Below are 16,380 nucleotides of genomic sequence, written 5' to 3' on the forward strand. Positions count from 1 at the left end.
AGCTTCACTATTGATCTGTTTTTATCTTACTGTGGTGTTTTCCTCTTTTCTCTGTCTCTTCCCATCCTCATTAATAGTCTCTTGTTCTGATGGGTTTTGGCATGAGGCTACTACAAAGGGAATGAGCTGCCTGGTGGGGGAGGGGCACAGGGAGCAACAGGCTGCCTGGCTATTTCCCAGAAGCAAGGCAACCAGCCAGCCTGCCTGCAGGTCAGGGGAGAAATGAGGCCAGCCACTCCGCTTAGTTCCTTGGGGAATGTTATTACCTGACCTGGGAAGGAAAAGGGAAAAAAAATGAAAGTGGCATTAGAGGTGACTGACAATTTCCTAGAGGTCTGACACTGGCAGGAAATATAGATCAAGAACCAAACTGGCGTGAGATCGTAAACACACATCCAAGCCAGGCAGATGGTGGTGGTGCCAAGTTCTGGAAGGTGGTCCATTTATTGTGACCTGTGTCCCTCTCTTAGTTAGATTTTCATAGTGATGGAAAAAAGGGTGGTAGAGGAAAAGATTAATTATCAAGTTCCATATTTGTGGTCTCCTCTCTGTCTTCCCTGCCACTATCTCCTCTCACCATCTTCTCCTGGATGCCTAGATAACAAGCTTCTTAACGGCCTCTCTGCTTCTAGGACCACCCCATTGCCCACATGGCTATAATCACCCAACAGGTTCTTCTTGCCTTTTGCACAGATAAACCAATTCTCTGAGACAGCATTATTGCAGTAAAGAAAGAGTTTAATTAACACAAGGCCACTGAGTGGAAGGACTGGAGTTATTACACAAATCAATCTCTCCAAAAACTCAGAAGCTAGGGTTTTTATGGATAATTTGGTGGGCAGGGGGTTAGGGAATGGGTACTGCCAACTGGTTGGGGATGAAATCATAGGATTGTGGAAAATGTTCCTCGTGCACTGAGTCTGCATTTAGTTGGGGGAGGCAGGCCCAGTTGAGTCATGTGTCATTGGTCCAGGTGGGGTCACTTGGTTGCCTGAATGCAAAAGTCTGAAAAACATCTCAAAAGACCAATCTGCAATAGTGCTGTTATCTATAGGAGCAACTGGAAAAGTCACAAATCTCTGGCCACATGACCCTGAGCAGTAAGGGATTATAGAAGCTATGCCTACAGTTTAGCAGAACTCAGGTCCCTCCCATAATCCTAATCTCTTGGCCTTTCATTAGTCTTACAAAAGTAGTTTCAGTCCCTGAAAAAGGAGGGGAGCAGTTTTAGGGAGGGACTATTATCATTCTTGCTTTAAAATTAAGCTATAAACTGAATTCCTCCCATGGTTAGCTTGGCCTATGCCCAGAAATGAGTGAGGAGGGCAGCTAGCCAGTGAGGCCAGAACCAAGAAGGAGTCAGCCAAGCTAGACTTCTCTCACTGTCATGATCTTTGCAAAGGTGGGTTCATGACCACTAGAATGATCTTCCTCACACCCCAAATATGAGTGATGGCTAATCCCCTTTGTAAAACTTTTCAATGACTCCACATTACCACCAGGAGAAGGCCCAATGCCTTAGCCAAAGTACAGGCCCTCTCTCACCTGCCTCTGAAGCCTCCTCTACACCCTAAGTACCTCACCTGCTCTTCCCCTCACTCCTCTCCAACACCAAACTCCACATATGCACAACTACCAATGCTTCCTCTGCCAGGAGCACTCCTAGCCAACAGTCCTCCTTTCCCCACATGCCTTGTGTGGTGAGTGCCATCTGTGTATATTCAGAGACACAGCTAAGCACCTTCTCCTCCACAGAGCCAGTCCTCACCAGTTTTCTCCCCCATTGCCTGTGGGAGAAGTGGCCACTCCTTCTTGTCTGGCACAGATCATAGTGTCCATTTTACTTCCCATCTGTCTCTGCTATGTGCGCTTCATTGAGGGCTGGGACCACCTCTTATTTATCTTCTAACTCCATTACCTATATACCTATGACAGTGCCTGGGAGACAGTAGGTACCTAAAATGTAGATAATCAATAAATCAATCAATGATCAGAATTAATTGAACGCATTTTAAATCCACAGATTTGTGTTTGCTGATACAGACAATAAAAACATAAGGTAAATGCCACACAAAAACATTGACATAAAAGTCAAACAAATTGAAAAATATTCTTACCTTCAAAGCATCAGCAAGCAACTTAGGAGACAAGTGTAATACCCATGAATCAATACATCCATAAGCAGACAGGACAGGACTCACGTTTCCCAAAGCTGAGCAGCTGTATACCACTTTCACAATTTGTGTCATATTTTCTGAAATACATAAACTATCATGCACTTAAAATTTCTATAGATGACTCTTTAATTAAATATATTTTTAAAAGAAATGTTATAGCATTGCCAAAAATAGAAAGCTAGTTATCATGTGTCATAAATAAAAAAGCCTCAAAAATAAATGCAATTAAAAGAAAACTATATTAATAGTATTAAGTGACAGTTAAATACAGGTACTCCAAGCCTGTTGTTGCTGGCAGTGGTGATGGTGTTAAAAATGGAGATTAGGAAGTGTTTCATGCTTTTCATGCTAAACAAACCACTAAAATACTAGAACCAAACTGAGATTGTGAGTGAAGGTTAGGATCAGGGTTAAGGTATCTCCTTTATCTATTACAAAAGACTGAGATTAAATCTGGAAATACCTTTCTTCTTATTATTGAAGGCTATTTAGTGCCTTATATATCTCATGTCATCAGAGATGCCATCCACACTGGGAAACACTGTCCTAACCTATGAACCACTGAAAAGAAGGCCACAGATATTCAAAGAAGGAAGAGACCAGCTTCCTAGAGAAGGCACTGAGGAATGAGTCAGTCAGAAGAATGAAGGGAGGAAAATGATGAAAAGGAGGGAAGGCAGGAATTCTTCTGATAACTGCAAACCGAGGCCAGGGAGGAAACCCATCCACTGAGAGGAAAGGTGCAAGTGAGGGAAAGAAAACAATGAGGTGAGTGGGTTGAATAGAGGCAAGTAGGGAACTTAAAAATCAGAAATAGAAGTCTTCACTTGATGATGTAGGTAAGAGGGAGACAGGGAGGGCTCTTGAAGAGGCTAGGCCTGGTGCGGTGTAGTTTGGGAGCAATACTCAGGTTGGGGATAACACTATGACCCATAGTTTATGTCCTATATGGGGTTCTCTAGAAACAGAGATTGAAACAGGAATTCTTGTTCAAGTGACTTACTGGGGGAGTTCACCAGGGAGAAGGAAATGGGGGAACCAAAATAGGGCAGAGAAAACTACAAAAATGTGGTTTTGGCTGGAGACTCCCTTCAGTGTGATCCCTAGGGAAGCTTGGGAGCATGAATTGCTCCTCAGAGCTGGTCACCACTTAGGCAAGGAGGCCAAGCTTTTGTAGCCCTCCACATCAGTCATTGATGGAGGTCTGCTCCATGGCATGGGGGAAACAGCTTAGCTTCCAGGATGAAGTGACTCCCATTTGGTCAAGGGCAATTTTCCAAGAAGGCAGCTGCAAGTTGCTAACAGCCAACACTTGTAGCAGCTTGGGGGATGGATCTATCTGCCAATTAAAGGCATCACAGCAAGGCACCATCAGCATCTACTACATCTGCACAAGCACACATCTAGGGTAAGTTGTGGCTTAGCAACTCAGCCAACAGCAAACAGCAGTCAAACAGCCCTTGACTTATAATCAAGGAAAGCTCTAAGTCTCAAATGGGACAGGAAAGCCAACAGACCTGGATGGCCTTCAGCCAATCATTTCACCGCTCTTGGACTTCAGCTTCTTCTTCTGCAAAACAAAGAGACTGGCCTGAGTAACCACTAAATTCCCTTCAGTCTCTGCAATTGTTTGATTCTAAATCATGGCATACTCAAATAGATATCAGATATCACAGCAAAGCAAGGGGACTCTAGTTCAGTAAGCAGATAAAACTTAGGACTCAGAGAAATTACCAGCAATATAAGATGAATGGTTCAAAGTTTGGGCAGGTAGATCAAAATTGGAGAGTCCCAGGGCATGGCTAATCATGACAAGCAGGTAAGAAAATGTAAATAAGAAAATATCGGCCAGGGGCGGTGGCTCATGCCTGTAATCCCAGCACTTTGAGAGGCCAAGGTGGGCGGATCATGAGGTCAGGAGATCGAGACCATCCTGGAAACCTCGTCTTTACTAAAAATACAAAAAATGAGCCGGGCATGGTGGTGGGCACCTGTAGTCCCAGCTACTTGGGAGGTTGAGGCAGGAGAATGGTGTGAACCTGGGAGGTGGAGCTTGCAGTGAGCCAAGATTGTGTCACTGCACTCCAGCCTGGTGACAGAGTGAGATTCTATCTCAAAAAAAAAAAAAAAAAAAAAAGAAAGAAAAGAAAAGAAAAAAAAAGGAAAGAAAATATATATCACCATATCACGAAGGGGGATCTGGACTCTGCCTAACTCGGGGACTTACAAAGGTTTGCACCTTACAAGAATCTATTAGACCAAGGCCTGGGAAGCTTAGAGGCAAAGGAGGAAGCAGATGAATGAGGGTAACTGGCTGAAAAGGCCAGTGGAAAGGTAGCAGTGCAAATGTAGCAGGCAGATTAGAGAGAAAGGGACTGGAGTCAGGAGGCAGAGAATAATATTCTATGACCTGGCTATGGAGCCCCAGGAAGTCTAGGCTGGGGGCAGGAGAAGCAGTGTGAGGAAAGGTCAACAGAGCCCTTCCTGCATGCTACCAGGAGATATTAAGATGTTCTAGATGCTCTGAACTCCTCTAATCAATGTTTTCACCTCGTGCTTTTGATCACTCATGCCCAAGGACTCACACCCATGTAATACCTCTTGTAATTTTCTTCTAGTACCATGGTTTGGCAGAGGAGGTGAGAGGGGATGGGGCCAGGAATCCTGAGGCTCCAGGGCTTGTCAGTTACTGGGTCAAAAGGAGATATTAGAACCCCTGAATTTCCTGTTTTGGAAACCCATCAGCAGACCTGGACTGCCCTCTTTGCAGGAAGAAATTCAGAGTCTGGCAGGGTCCATTTGATAGCAACCTGTGAAGCACCAAGAGCAAAAGCAATCTGGAGTCCCCTCCTCTTCCCTGTAACATGTTTGGAGGCCACAGACGCATTTCCCTCCCATTTTCCAAAGCTGCTGGGGGCCAGTCTCAGTGCATTTTCTGCTCTTCTCCACAGGGCTGGACAACATACACAGGATCACATCCCAGGGCCGCTATGAGCTGCGCGTGGATATGCGTGATGGCCAGGAGGCCGCCTTCGCCTCCTACGACAGGTTCTCTGTCGAGGACAACAGAAACCTGTACAAACTCCGCATAGGAAGCTACAACGGCACTGCGGGTACCTATGGCTCCTGAGCAGACCCCACGGGCAGTGGGCATGGGACAAGAGCCCCCAGATTCTAGGCCTAAGCTGCCTCAGGAAGCAGCAGCACCCACAGAGTTCCTGCATTCACTGCTGGCCAGGGAGAAGGGCCATGCCACTCGGAACCACTGGCAGTGGTCCCAGCTCTCCCTGACCACTCACCTAAAAGCAACTTTGCAGGACTTCAGTTTCACCATCTGGAAAATTGTAATAAGGATGCCTGCCCTGAGTAGTCAGAAAAAAATGAGACCAGTAGAGTGAATGTGCTTTTAAAGTTTAAAAAAGATGCAGTGTGAAGACGAAGAAGGATTGTTTTGCTTGTTTAGATTAGTCACTATGGGCTCTTATGCAGTGAGAGCAGAATCATCCACTGTCTGGGTAGAAATCTCCCATGCAATGACATCCAGGAAAACTATCTTTGAATTAGTGCAAATCATACAGATGTCACCCCTCTCTGAGATGCCCCCAACACCCCACCCTGGCCATCAGCGGTCATGCTAACACCTGGTCAAGGAGCAAATGATGCCACTTACCTGTTCCTCATTGGCCATGTTCCTTTTCATTCCTCTGCAAGAACCACATAGATGGTCAGGTTTTCTGTGTAGATTTTTACATTATTTCTACCAAGCAGAACAACCATCTCATCAAGCTTGGTTGCATTAGTAGTTTTTTCAGAACATAACATCCAGTCTGCTTCTTGGGCTTTGCCAATCTGTTTCCTGTGTTCTATTATAAACATTTCATAAAACCTGATTTTCCAAATATTCTAATGTTTGATACTTGGAATTATTGGCCCTTTCATTAACACCAATTTTAGGGTTAAATGCTGGTGTGTAATTTTAGCAACATTTTTATGACTCTTGAAATTAAGAAGAGAATTAGGGTGTTGTCCTTCCAGTTACTGCATCTGTTCAATTATTTCTCTTTTTAGCCAGACACTCCAAAGAGAAGACATGCTTTCCTTTCTCATGCTCACATCTGAGATCATTTCCAACAGCAATGACATCAGCCTGAAGTGCCCCTAACAAAAGGCCCAATTTGACACACTTTGGGCATACAACAGCCATTGAAATGGAGCATATTAAACAAGATGCCAGACTAAATCATTTTAAAAATCACCTGATGCTATTCACTTCTAAGATTAGAATTGTGCCTGTAGAAAAGCCATTCTGATTTCTCCTATAGGAAAAGAAGCCAGCCTTCCAACTTCCCTACAGCACCCCCTCCCTCCCTCCTCTTCATCCCCCTGTGCTTTCATTTGCCTTTCTTGGACCTGGCCCTTGCTCCCTCTGTTCCAGCTCCGTCTTGCTTCGGGGCCTATGGAGGCCAGAACAGGTGGACTGCATGCTACTCTCATGTCTCGGGGAGATCCTGCCAACAGTTTGGCTGTTCATCATCAGCTAATTAGGGTCTTATCTCTCACCTCGAATATTCAGTTCATCTTCTTCAAAATTTGAAAAGTTGGGCTTCGTTAGGCTGCCATCCTCTTTAGGCAACATCACACAATGGTTGTTCTTTCTAGATCAGGTTTCTGGGGAGGAAGAGCCCATCCCCTCTATTCTGGCATTTAATATCGCCCAATTCTCCTGTACCTTATCTTTAGTAGTTTCTCATTTTTGCTGGCCTTCTGAATCAACCCATCTCCAGGGCCTCCGATCCAAGTTCAGCCTTTTCTCCTGTTCCTCATTTCCCAAGGCTGCAAACATTCAAGTTTCTAGGACGCTGCTTGGATCAGAACTGAAAATTCCAAACTAAGTTATCAATCAGAGGTTGTTGAGCGGCTCCTAAAAGTTTACTGTGCAAGTTGTGGGGACTCAATAGAAGCATAAAACATGGCCTTTACAAAAACTAAACATCTAATTTTAAAAAAGAAACAGGAAATAACCCATCACACAATCAGTGGTACTCAGTTCTAGCTTTTTTTGTTTTTGTTTTTGTGTTTTTGAGACAGAGTCTCACTCTTTCACCCAGGCTGGTGTGCAGTGGCTTGATCTTGGCTCACTGCAACCTCCGCCTCCCAGGTTCAAGCAATTCTCCTGCTTCAGCCTCCCAAGTAGCTGGGATTACAGGCACACACCACCACGCCCAGCTAATTTTTGTGTTTTTAGTAGAGATGGGGTTTTGCCATGCTGGCCAGGCTGGTCTCGAACTCCTGTCCTGAGGTGATCCACCCACCTCGGCCTCCCAAAGTGCTGGGATTATAGGCATGAGCCACCGTGCCTGGCCTCTCATTTCTAGTTTAAGGGGTGTTCGTGGAAGGGGAGTCTGGGTGGTGGAGGGTGGCATCATAAAGGCAGCTGCATTCAACTGGGATTCCCATAGTAAGGAAAACAAACCCTGGAAGTTACAGAAGGAGTAGATGCTGTGGAGGAGGGGAGGCTGTGAAGGGACTGGGCAGGGTGTAAATTCAGGAGGAATAGAGAAGATTGGTGAGGCAGGTAGAGCCAGGTACAGAAGCTGGAAAATCAAGGGGCAGAGGAATTCAGTCTTCACATGGTAGCAATGGAGGGCCATTGTAGGTCCCAAGAAGAAAAATAGAAACAGGGTTTAGGAAGATCCCTGTGACAGCCACAAACAGGATAACGTAAGTCCAAGTGAAGAACATAGAGCGACTGGCGACTGCTGCATTGGTCCTAATGGGAGACAGTAGGAGTCTTGACTAACGTTGCGAATTAAGAAAAAGGTATTATAAATCTGAACAGTGGTTTGAGAGACAGAAACCAGGACTTAATGTGTTAAACATATGAGGTGGCTATATGAGGCAGAAATGGGAAGGGGAACCAGGCTTTGGGAGGATGTAAAGACCAACATTGGGAGCATGTCTGCCACAGTGGAAGGCAGCCTCAGAGTGGAAGCTGGAGAGAACTGCTCCAGGGGAATAATGAGGACAAATTTTAGATGACAGAGGGAGATGCAGGGAGTGAGAAGATAGGATGTGGGTGGAGACTGCATAATCAAGGAACTGATGGTGAAAGAAATAATCATTAGGGAGTAAGATTAATCTAATAATTTTTAAGACAAAAGATATGAATGTAACTTAGGGTGAGAGGAGGTGAAAATTTAAAAAAAAAAAATGATAGAAGAAAAAGGGCCGAGCTCACGCCTGTAATCCTAGCACTTTGGGAGGCCAAAGTGGGCAGATCATGAGGTCAAGAGATCGAGACCATCCTGGTCAACATGGTGAAACCCCGTCTCTACTAAAAATACAAAAATTAGCTAGGTGTAGTGGTGTACACCTGTAATCACAGCTACTCAGGAGGCTGAGGCAGGAGAATCGCTTGAACCTGGGAGGCAGAGATTGAAGTGAGCCAAGATTGTGCCACTGCACTCCAACCTGGGTGACAGAACGAGACTCTATCTCACACACAAAAAATAAATAAAAATAAATAAAAGAAAAAGGAAAAAGTAAGCAATATGTTTTAACTTTTCCAGGATCTGGAAGAGATGGGAAAGAGGGAGTTGTAGATGGTGGGGTTAACTCTAGATGGGCATAAAATCTGAGTCCCTGGAGACTGGAAGGGGAAGACAAAGAAGACAGGATGAAGAACATGACATATTGAGTTAGGGACTCCCCAGTGAGGGCATCAGCCTTCCCTATAAAATAAAGATCAACCTCTTGAGAGTTAAGTTGTGGTGGGAAGCATTGGAGGCATTGAGTGGCCCCTGTGAGCCTGGACTCAGAAGCCACAGAATCAGAATAAGTCTCTCCTCGCTTAAAGCAAGCTCAAAAGCACCCAAGACTTCTTTCATTCAGTAAATAGCATGAGCCCCCTCCACAACATCCCTAGCCACAAATCCTGATCCTGCTAAAAGTCTTATCAATTATTATAATTTAATTACAGTCTGATCCCTCACCTTAAATACAGAATTTACCTGAGCCCCCTGCACAATATCCCCAAAAGAGAATATGCAGCCTCTGTTTGCCCCTCAGAATAGAAATCTCACCACCTCTTTAAGCAGTCTATTCCACTTGTGAACACCTCTAATATTTAGGGAATTTCTCCTTGTATATTTAGCCTAAATATGCCTCTTTTTTTTATTATTATACTTTAAGTTCTAGGGTACATGTGCACAATGTGCAGGTTTGTTACATATGTATACATGTGCCATGTTGGTGTGCTGCACCCATTAACTCATCATTTACATTAGTTATATCTCCTAATACTATCCCTCCCCGCTCCCACCACCCCATGACAGGCCCCATTGTGTGATGTTCCCCACCCTGTGTCCAAGTGTTCTCATTGTCCAATTCTCACCTATGAGTGAGAACATGTGGTGTTTGGTTTTCTCTCCTTGCAATAGTCTGCTCAGAATGATGGTTTCCAGCTTCATCCGTGTCCCTACAAAGGACATGAACTCATCCTTTTTTATGGCTGCATAGTATTCCATGGTGTATATGTGCCACATTTTCTTAATTCAGTCTATCACTGCTGGACATTTGGGTTGGTTCCAAGTTTTTGCTATTGTGAATAGTGCCGCAATAAACACACATGTCCATGTGTCTTTATAGCATCATGATTTACAATCCTTTGGGTATATACCCAGTAATGGGATGGCTGGGTCAAATGGTATTTCTATTTCTAGATCCTTAAGAAATCACCACACTGTCTTCCACAATGGTTGCGCTAGTTTACAGTTCCACCAACAGTGTAAAAGTATTCCTATTTCTCCACATCCTCTCCAGCACCTGTTGTTTCCTGACTTTTTAATGATCGCTATTCTAACTGGTGTGAGATAGTATCTCATTGTGGTTTTGATTTGCATTTCTCTGATGCCCAGTGATAAAGAGCATTTTTTCATGTGTCTGTTGGCTGCAAAAATGTCATCTCCACCTACTAATCCTCATACTTCCCCACAGATTTTATTTAATTTTTTTCTCAATAGCCCATCAAATATTTGGTGACAGTGATCATAGGCCATGTGTCCCTCTTGAAGTCCGCTCTTCCCCAAGATACAGCCCAGATGTCCCAAGCACTTCTCCTTTGACATGGTTATGGTTTTTTCATCATCCTATTTCTTATGAATGGGAACTCTAATTTGCTGATGTCCCTCTTCCCATGTGGCCTCAAGTTCAGAATGTGGGTTCTTGGGTGTCATCTGAACAGGCCTGGTGAGGCAGGGAGAAGCCAGGCTGAAGCTGCATGGTGGTGACCCAGAATGGCCCAAGTCTGCCTGGCTCATCGCCATCTCCTCTGAAGACAGGAGGAACCATGAGTGGCCCGTGTCCCAGTGCAGGCCTGGAGGAAACAGCTGAGGGTTGGGGGCGGGGTGGGCAATGAGATGGGGCTAAGTGGAGAAAGTTCTCAGCAAAAGTGGTCGAAGGGATTAGGAAGTTGGTTGGAGATTGTAGCATGGAAGTGGTTGGCCCTGGGGGTAAGGTGAATTAAGAGTTCAATAGAGCCATGCTGAAAAACTGGATGGAAATGAAAAGGTAAGTGGAAGGCTCCATAAGTGGAAGCCAGGTTTGCTGGAAGTGGGTCAAATGTCCAGAAAATCCTGATAAAGCAGTGACAAATGGGAGCGTCTCATGAATGTATCTTTTTTGCAGGGGACTCCCTCAGCTATCATCAAGGACGCCCTTTCTCTACAGAGGATAGAGACAACGATGTTGCAGTGACCAATTGTGCCATGTCATACAAGGGAGCATGGTGGTATAAGAACTGCCACCGGACTAACCTCAATGGGAAGTACGGGGAGTCCAGGCACAGTCAGGTAAGTGATGCTCCACCTCGGCTGTGAATAAGCCCTAGCTGTGGAATCCGTGCTCCCTTAGCTTTATGTTTTAAAGGCGCACACGAGTCCTTCATTTCCCTTTAAAAATAAATATTTGGAGTCTTGAGAAAAATAATACAGACAATGGGATAAGATCAGGACAGAGTAGAAGCCAGAGGAAGGAAAGGAAAGGACCCAGGAGCCAGAACTCACCCAGAGAAGCCCCTGATACCCAGTCAAGTTCCATTTCATTCCCTTATCCAGAAGATCCCATGAAGAAAGCTTATCAGTTCTGAGGACAGCTTCACAGGCTCAACTTTACCCTAAAAACAGTCCCAGGAAGATAGAGATTGAAAATACCAGTCTGAACTGGACAATCTTTCCCTATCAGAGACCACAAATTTATAGACTGGGCTGGGTGACAGGGAGACCAGCAGGACCAACTAGACTTTCTAAGTGTTAACACTGAAACAGCCCACATCAGGGAAACCCCTCAGTTCTGGGCAAACCAAAAGGGTTTGTCACCCTAGGTAGAAACCGCCTAAGTCTCCCATTAGGAGTGAGCAGTCAAACGCAGTTATTCTCTTCCAAATGCTTCCACCCTGTTGGGATTTTACAACCATCTACTGGTGCATGCCACTCCTGGAAGCCAAAAACAAAGCTGGCAATAAGGAATGACCTGCAACATGCTCCCTGGAAAGACCCATGCCAGCAGCACATTTAAGGAGAAAGCTGGAAAGAGACTCTGCCCCTTTCACTTTCTTGGGAACTCGGCCTCGAAGCTTCATGTTAGCTGAAAATAGCTAACCCCACATTGTGGATTCCCTGTTTCCATAATTATCCTTTTTATGAAGTGGGGTGTTCCATGGTGGGGGATGACCTGACATGCTTTTCTTTCTCACACCCAGGGCATCAACTGGTACCATTGGAAAGGACATGAGTTCTCCATCCCCTTTGTGGAAATGAAGATGCGCCCCTACAGTCACCGTCTCATGGCAGGGAGAAAACGGCAGTCCTTACAGTTCTGAGCAGTGGGTGGCTGCGAGCCAACTAATCTTCTCTGTCATTTGTTTGTATTTTATAATATGAAACAAGGGGGGAGGGTAATAGCAATGTGTTTTGCCACATATTAAGAGTATGTGAAGGAAGCAGGGTTGTGGCAGGAATCCGTTGGCTACCATCTGCTCTTGGTTTCTGCTGCCCTGGAGCCTGACCCTCAGTCTCCATTCTCCCTCCTACCCAGTCCTCCTCAACCTTCACCTCCTTTCTCACCAAGGAGGAGATGTAGGAAGTTTTCTTAAAGGGCCAATTCAAACTGCAGATTGTTATGGTGACAGGCACATACATTTTTCTACCCTTCTTCCGAGATGTCCTCCGCCTTCCAGGTATTTATGATTTTGTCACAGCCTGACATGGCCACGTTCTCACATTGGCCCAGAAGAAAGAGCCTCAGCAAGAGAGGTTTGCCAACAATTCCCCTTAAGAGGAAACAGATCAACTGTACCCCATCCCAGCAACCCAGGTTCTTTTCCCTTCCTTCCTTCCTTCCTTCCTTCCTTCCTTCCTTCCTTCCTTCCTTCCTTCCTTCCTTCCTTCCCTCCTTCCTTCCTTCCTCCCTTCCTTCTTTCCTTCCCTCCTTCCCTCCTTCCTTCCTTCCCTCCCTCCCTTCTTCTTTCTCTCTTAACAGTATCTCACTCTTGCTCAGGCTGGAGTGCAGTGGTGCAATCTCAGCTCACTACGGCCTTGACTTCCTGAGCTTAAATGATCCTCTCACATCAGCCTCTTGAGTAGCTGGGACTACAGGCATGAGCCACCATACCTGGCTGATTTTTCTTTTATTTTTTGTAGGGATGGGGTCTCGCTATGTTGCCCAGGCTGGTCACAAACTCCTGGTCTCGAACAATCCTCCCACCTCAGCCTCCCAAAATGCTGGGATTACAAGCTACAGCCACTGCACCCGGCCCCAAGTCCTTTATAATGGGCCAAAGATTCTCATCTTCTGACACTCCTACTATACCAGCCACATGTCCTGTTACCTTTCAAGAACAGTGGCCCTTTTCTGGCCCTGACGGAGCCTTTTGCCTAATTCTATCCTGTCTTAGACCCCAGAGCCTCACAAACCCAACCAGAATTTTGGAATCTGGTTCCCAAGGCATTGCCTGCTCCTGGCCCTGGGTGGCACAGTGGCAATGTGCCTGTGAGTCATCAGCCACTGCCCCCACCCTCAGGTCAGACGGACAGTTACTTTCTGCAAAGGTAGGAGGGGGAGATGGTTGTAGTTTTTAGCACTTTTGGATCAGGCATTGAGGAAAGGACTAAAGAAGTCAAAATCAGAGCACTGCCATAGAGATTATAGTTTCCATGGGAAACACAGATCTTCCCTAGCCCTGTTTTCTCCATTTCTGGTCCTATTTGTCACAGATTTTTTTTCATGAATTGCAAACCGAAGGCCTCATATCTGTCTTCACCCAAGCCATCCTTAGTGTAGGTGGTTTAATAAGAGTCAGAAGAAGAAGGTATATGCCCAGAGAGCTATCCCCTGACTGATAATCCTGGAAAGAGGTTGAATTTTTTTTTTTCTTTTTTGGTCCTGTAGGAAACAGGAAAGACCTCCTTAATGAGGTGAGATCATGAGAAGCCCTTCCATCTTCTTTTATTATTCTGCCTTGGAAAGGGAAAATGACAACAGCCAAAGGAAATTACATCCAGAAATTCAAAGGTGAATAGGTGATAACTGTGGGCCTACTTCCCATTTTATGAGATACGCTGTCTTCACTAGCACGATTTGATTCTTAGGCCCAAGAGAGCTAGAGGCTCTAGAAGCCATGACCTTTCAATTTCTCCTCCAAATCAAATATCAGCAACCATCCCTGCAACATCTGCCCAAATCCATGCCCAGTTTTCTGAGCTGTCTTCTCCCTTTCCTCTCCCATTTCTCAGGGCCCAGCACCATTTTCTGTAGTGCCTATGTTTGTCTGACCAGGGCAGTGTGTACTTTTGCCAACCAGTTACTGGATGAGCCTGAGTGTTGGCAATTTTCTAATGGAAACATTCTCACTCTTACCAAGTTTTGAGAGCCAGGATGAGCAGTCCCTTGGGCCGACCATCATGCCTCGGACCTCATGGGGATGCAGTCAGCCGCCGTTGACTGGAGGCGCTTTCCTTGCCACAGGCTCCTAGGCTTTGTCCACTGCTGTGGTGTGGATGTGACAGGCATACCCTGAAAACCCTAGGCGCCACTTCCATTTCTCAGTTCACCATGGGCTTCAACAAACTGGGAGGAGGAAAAAACAGAAACAGATCCTTTCAACAAACATGTAAATTACATAAGACTTAGCTAGAGATAGGGCAACAATGAATAGTAGGAAGCACATTGAATGGGAAACTTGAGGGCCAAGGTACAGGCCAACAGCTGTCATCTTAGCCACATGACATCAGCTGGGTTGTTTCACCTCTCTGGGCCGCAGCTTCTTCATCTATCAGATGACAGATTAGACTAGAATGAATTCTAATTTCCCTTTCAGTTTTGACAGTCAATGATGCTAATCTGTGATCTGAAAACCTGAGTAGAAATTGGCATGGTGAGAGAGCACAATTAGGTAATGAAAATTCACTAGAATCCCTGTTTCATGAGGAAGGAAGAAAGGAAGGCAGGAAGGCAGGGAGGGAAAGAAAAGGAAGGGAGAGAAAGAAAAGAGAGAGATTGATTCAAGAGTCATAAGTAAAACACACAAACACACACACACACACACACACAAATATTGCAGAAAAGATCATGCTGAGTAAGAGGCTGAACTCTTTTTGTCCATAAAAACAGAGCCCAGGTACCTGGGTGGTGCCAGCACAGCCCACTTCATCAAGGAAGTTGAAATGGAAAAAGATTATGTGTTGTCAATTCAGGTGAAAGTCAAGAAACATCAGTGGAAACCAAAATCTTCCTTTTATTGAAACCATTCTACATTACGGAACATTTTTACAAATAGTACCAGCGGCATTGCATAGCTTTATTTTGAAGTAAGAAAGAGACTTCAAAGATCAGCTTATTCAACCCTCTATAAAAGGATTTATAGATTCCTTTTATTAAGTAGAGTGATTTTCTCATGAGTTTTCACCAAGTTTGAAAGACACTGTGCCCCACTCTCTTCCCAAGGTCTATGGTCAACTTGACTCAACGCTCTTAACTTTCCTTACTGATTCCTGCTTATCCTGCTCCTCCAAGCACAACTGCTTTTCCCAAAGGTAAATCCAGTAAGCAGTACTCACAAAGCACCCACCCTATGCACACCAGTTTCCCTCAAGGGACTCAAAAGGAATCGAGGTAGACCCTTCTCAGAGGCTGTTTGACTGCAGACACATCAGGATACATACTTAAACCCAAAACCAAAACCACCACCAATGACTGCAACAGATTCACTGTCTAGACCCAAGGTCCAGGCAGTTTCCCTTTTATGCATTTCTCTACCATATGAAGATAGTTTCCAACATATCAAACACACATTCACCAGGGTTATTTCTGGAAGGTGAAGGGGTCAGGTGTAGAAGAGGTGGCAAGAACGATAAGTCTATGGAAAACTGCTGACCTTGAGACCAGAGTGAACTGGTGGACGGGGACTTACTAAGTGTGGCCACAAGGTGGCAGTCACCTCCTGAAACCCTGTGTGAAACGTCAGAGGGGTTGAGAAAGGTCTCCAGTTTTTCAGGAAAGCAGAACCAGGACCCAGGAAAAGTGGCCAGCTGATTTGTATGGGAGATTGATTTGTAAAAGAACAACAACAGCATATGGCAGCAAGGAAATGCCAAGCAAACATCTACAAATGTTTGAATCCACCTGTCCCTCACCTACCGACTTACCCCTCTACTACTCATCAAGTGGTAAGACTCCTAACGCCCCACTTCCTTCCACCTGAGAACCAACAAGTACCCTGATATTTCAAAGCCAGACCGAAAGAACCATGGTTGCCAATGAGCTCGGTGCCAAACCAAACAATCCTAATCACATTTTTACTTTTCAAATCCAGTCCCAGAGCAGAGCTGTAGATTAAGGGACAAAAGGTCATTGTGGAATCTTTTCAAAGAGCTCTTGTAAAAGCATCAGTTGGGAAAGAGTTTGTGAGTTCCTCTTTGTCCTTTCCTCTGGAGAAAAGATGGAATGTGCAAGAACACTGGATACACCAAGCTATGGGTGTTGAAATAGACGAGCTGGTGACCTGGATTTGCAAATACTCTTGGGACATGAAAACACTTTTTCTTTTTCTTTTTCGTAACCTCCACCCAGAATTCCAGGAAAGGCGAGGCCACATACCCAGGATATATGGTTTTCTACTGCTTGCTTTCTATCACCAGAATGCTATTTA

General features: G+C 45.1%; 1 protein-coding gene across 2 annotated transcripts in view; it reads left to right on the forward strand.

Moving 5' to 3' along the window:
* The window catches only part of TNR (tenascin R), a 425,309-nt gene extending 409,155 nt beyond the window's left edge, over positions 1 to 16,154 (forward strand). For both annotated transcript variants that reach the window (XM_007989404.3, XM_037985917.2), the window contains 3 exons: positions 5,129 to 5,290; positions 10,863 to 11,026; positions 11,935 to 16,154. In XM_007989404.3, the coding sequence (XP_007987595.3) occupies positions 5,129 to 5,290; positions 10,863 to 11,026; positions 11,935 to 12,054 (446 nt within the window). In that variant the 3' untranslated portion in view covers positions 12,055 to 16,154. The remainder of the gene's footprint in view (positions 1 to 5,128; positions 5,291 to 10,862; positions 11,027 to 11,934) is intronic.
* The last annotated feature ends 226 nt before the right edge of the window (positions 16,155 to 16,380 follow it).

Source organism: Chlorocebus sabaeus, chromosome 25 (assembly GCF_047675955.1).
Source record: "Chlorocebus sabaeus isolate Y175 chromosome 25, mChlSab1.0.hap1, whole genome shotgun sequence".
NCBI lineage: Eukaryota > Metazoa > Chordata > Mammalia > Primates > Cercopithecidae > Chlorocebus > Chlorocebus sabaeus.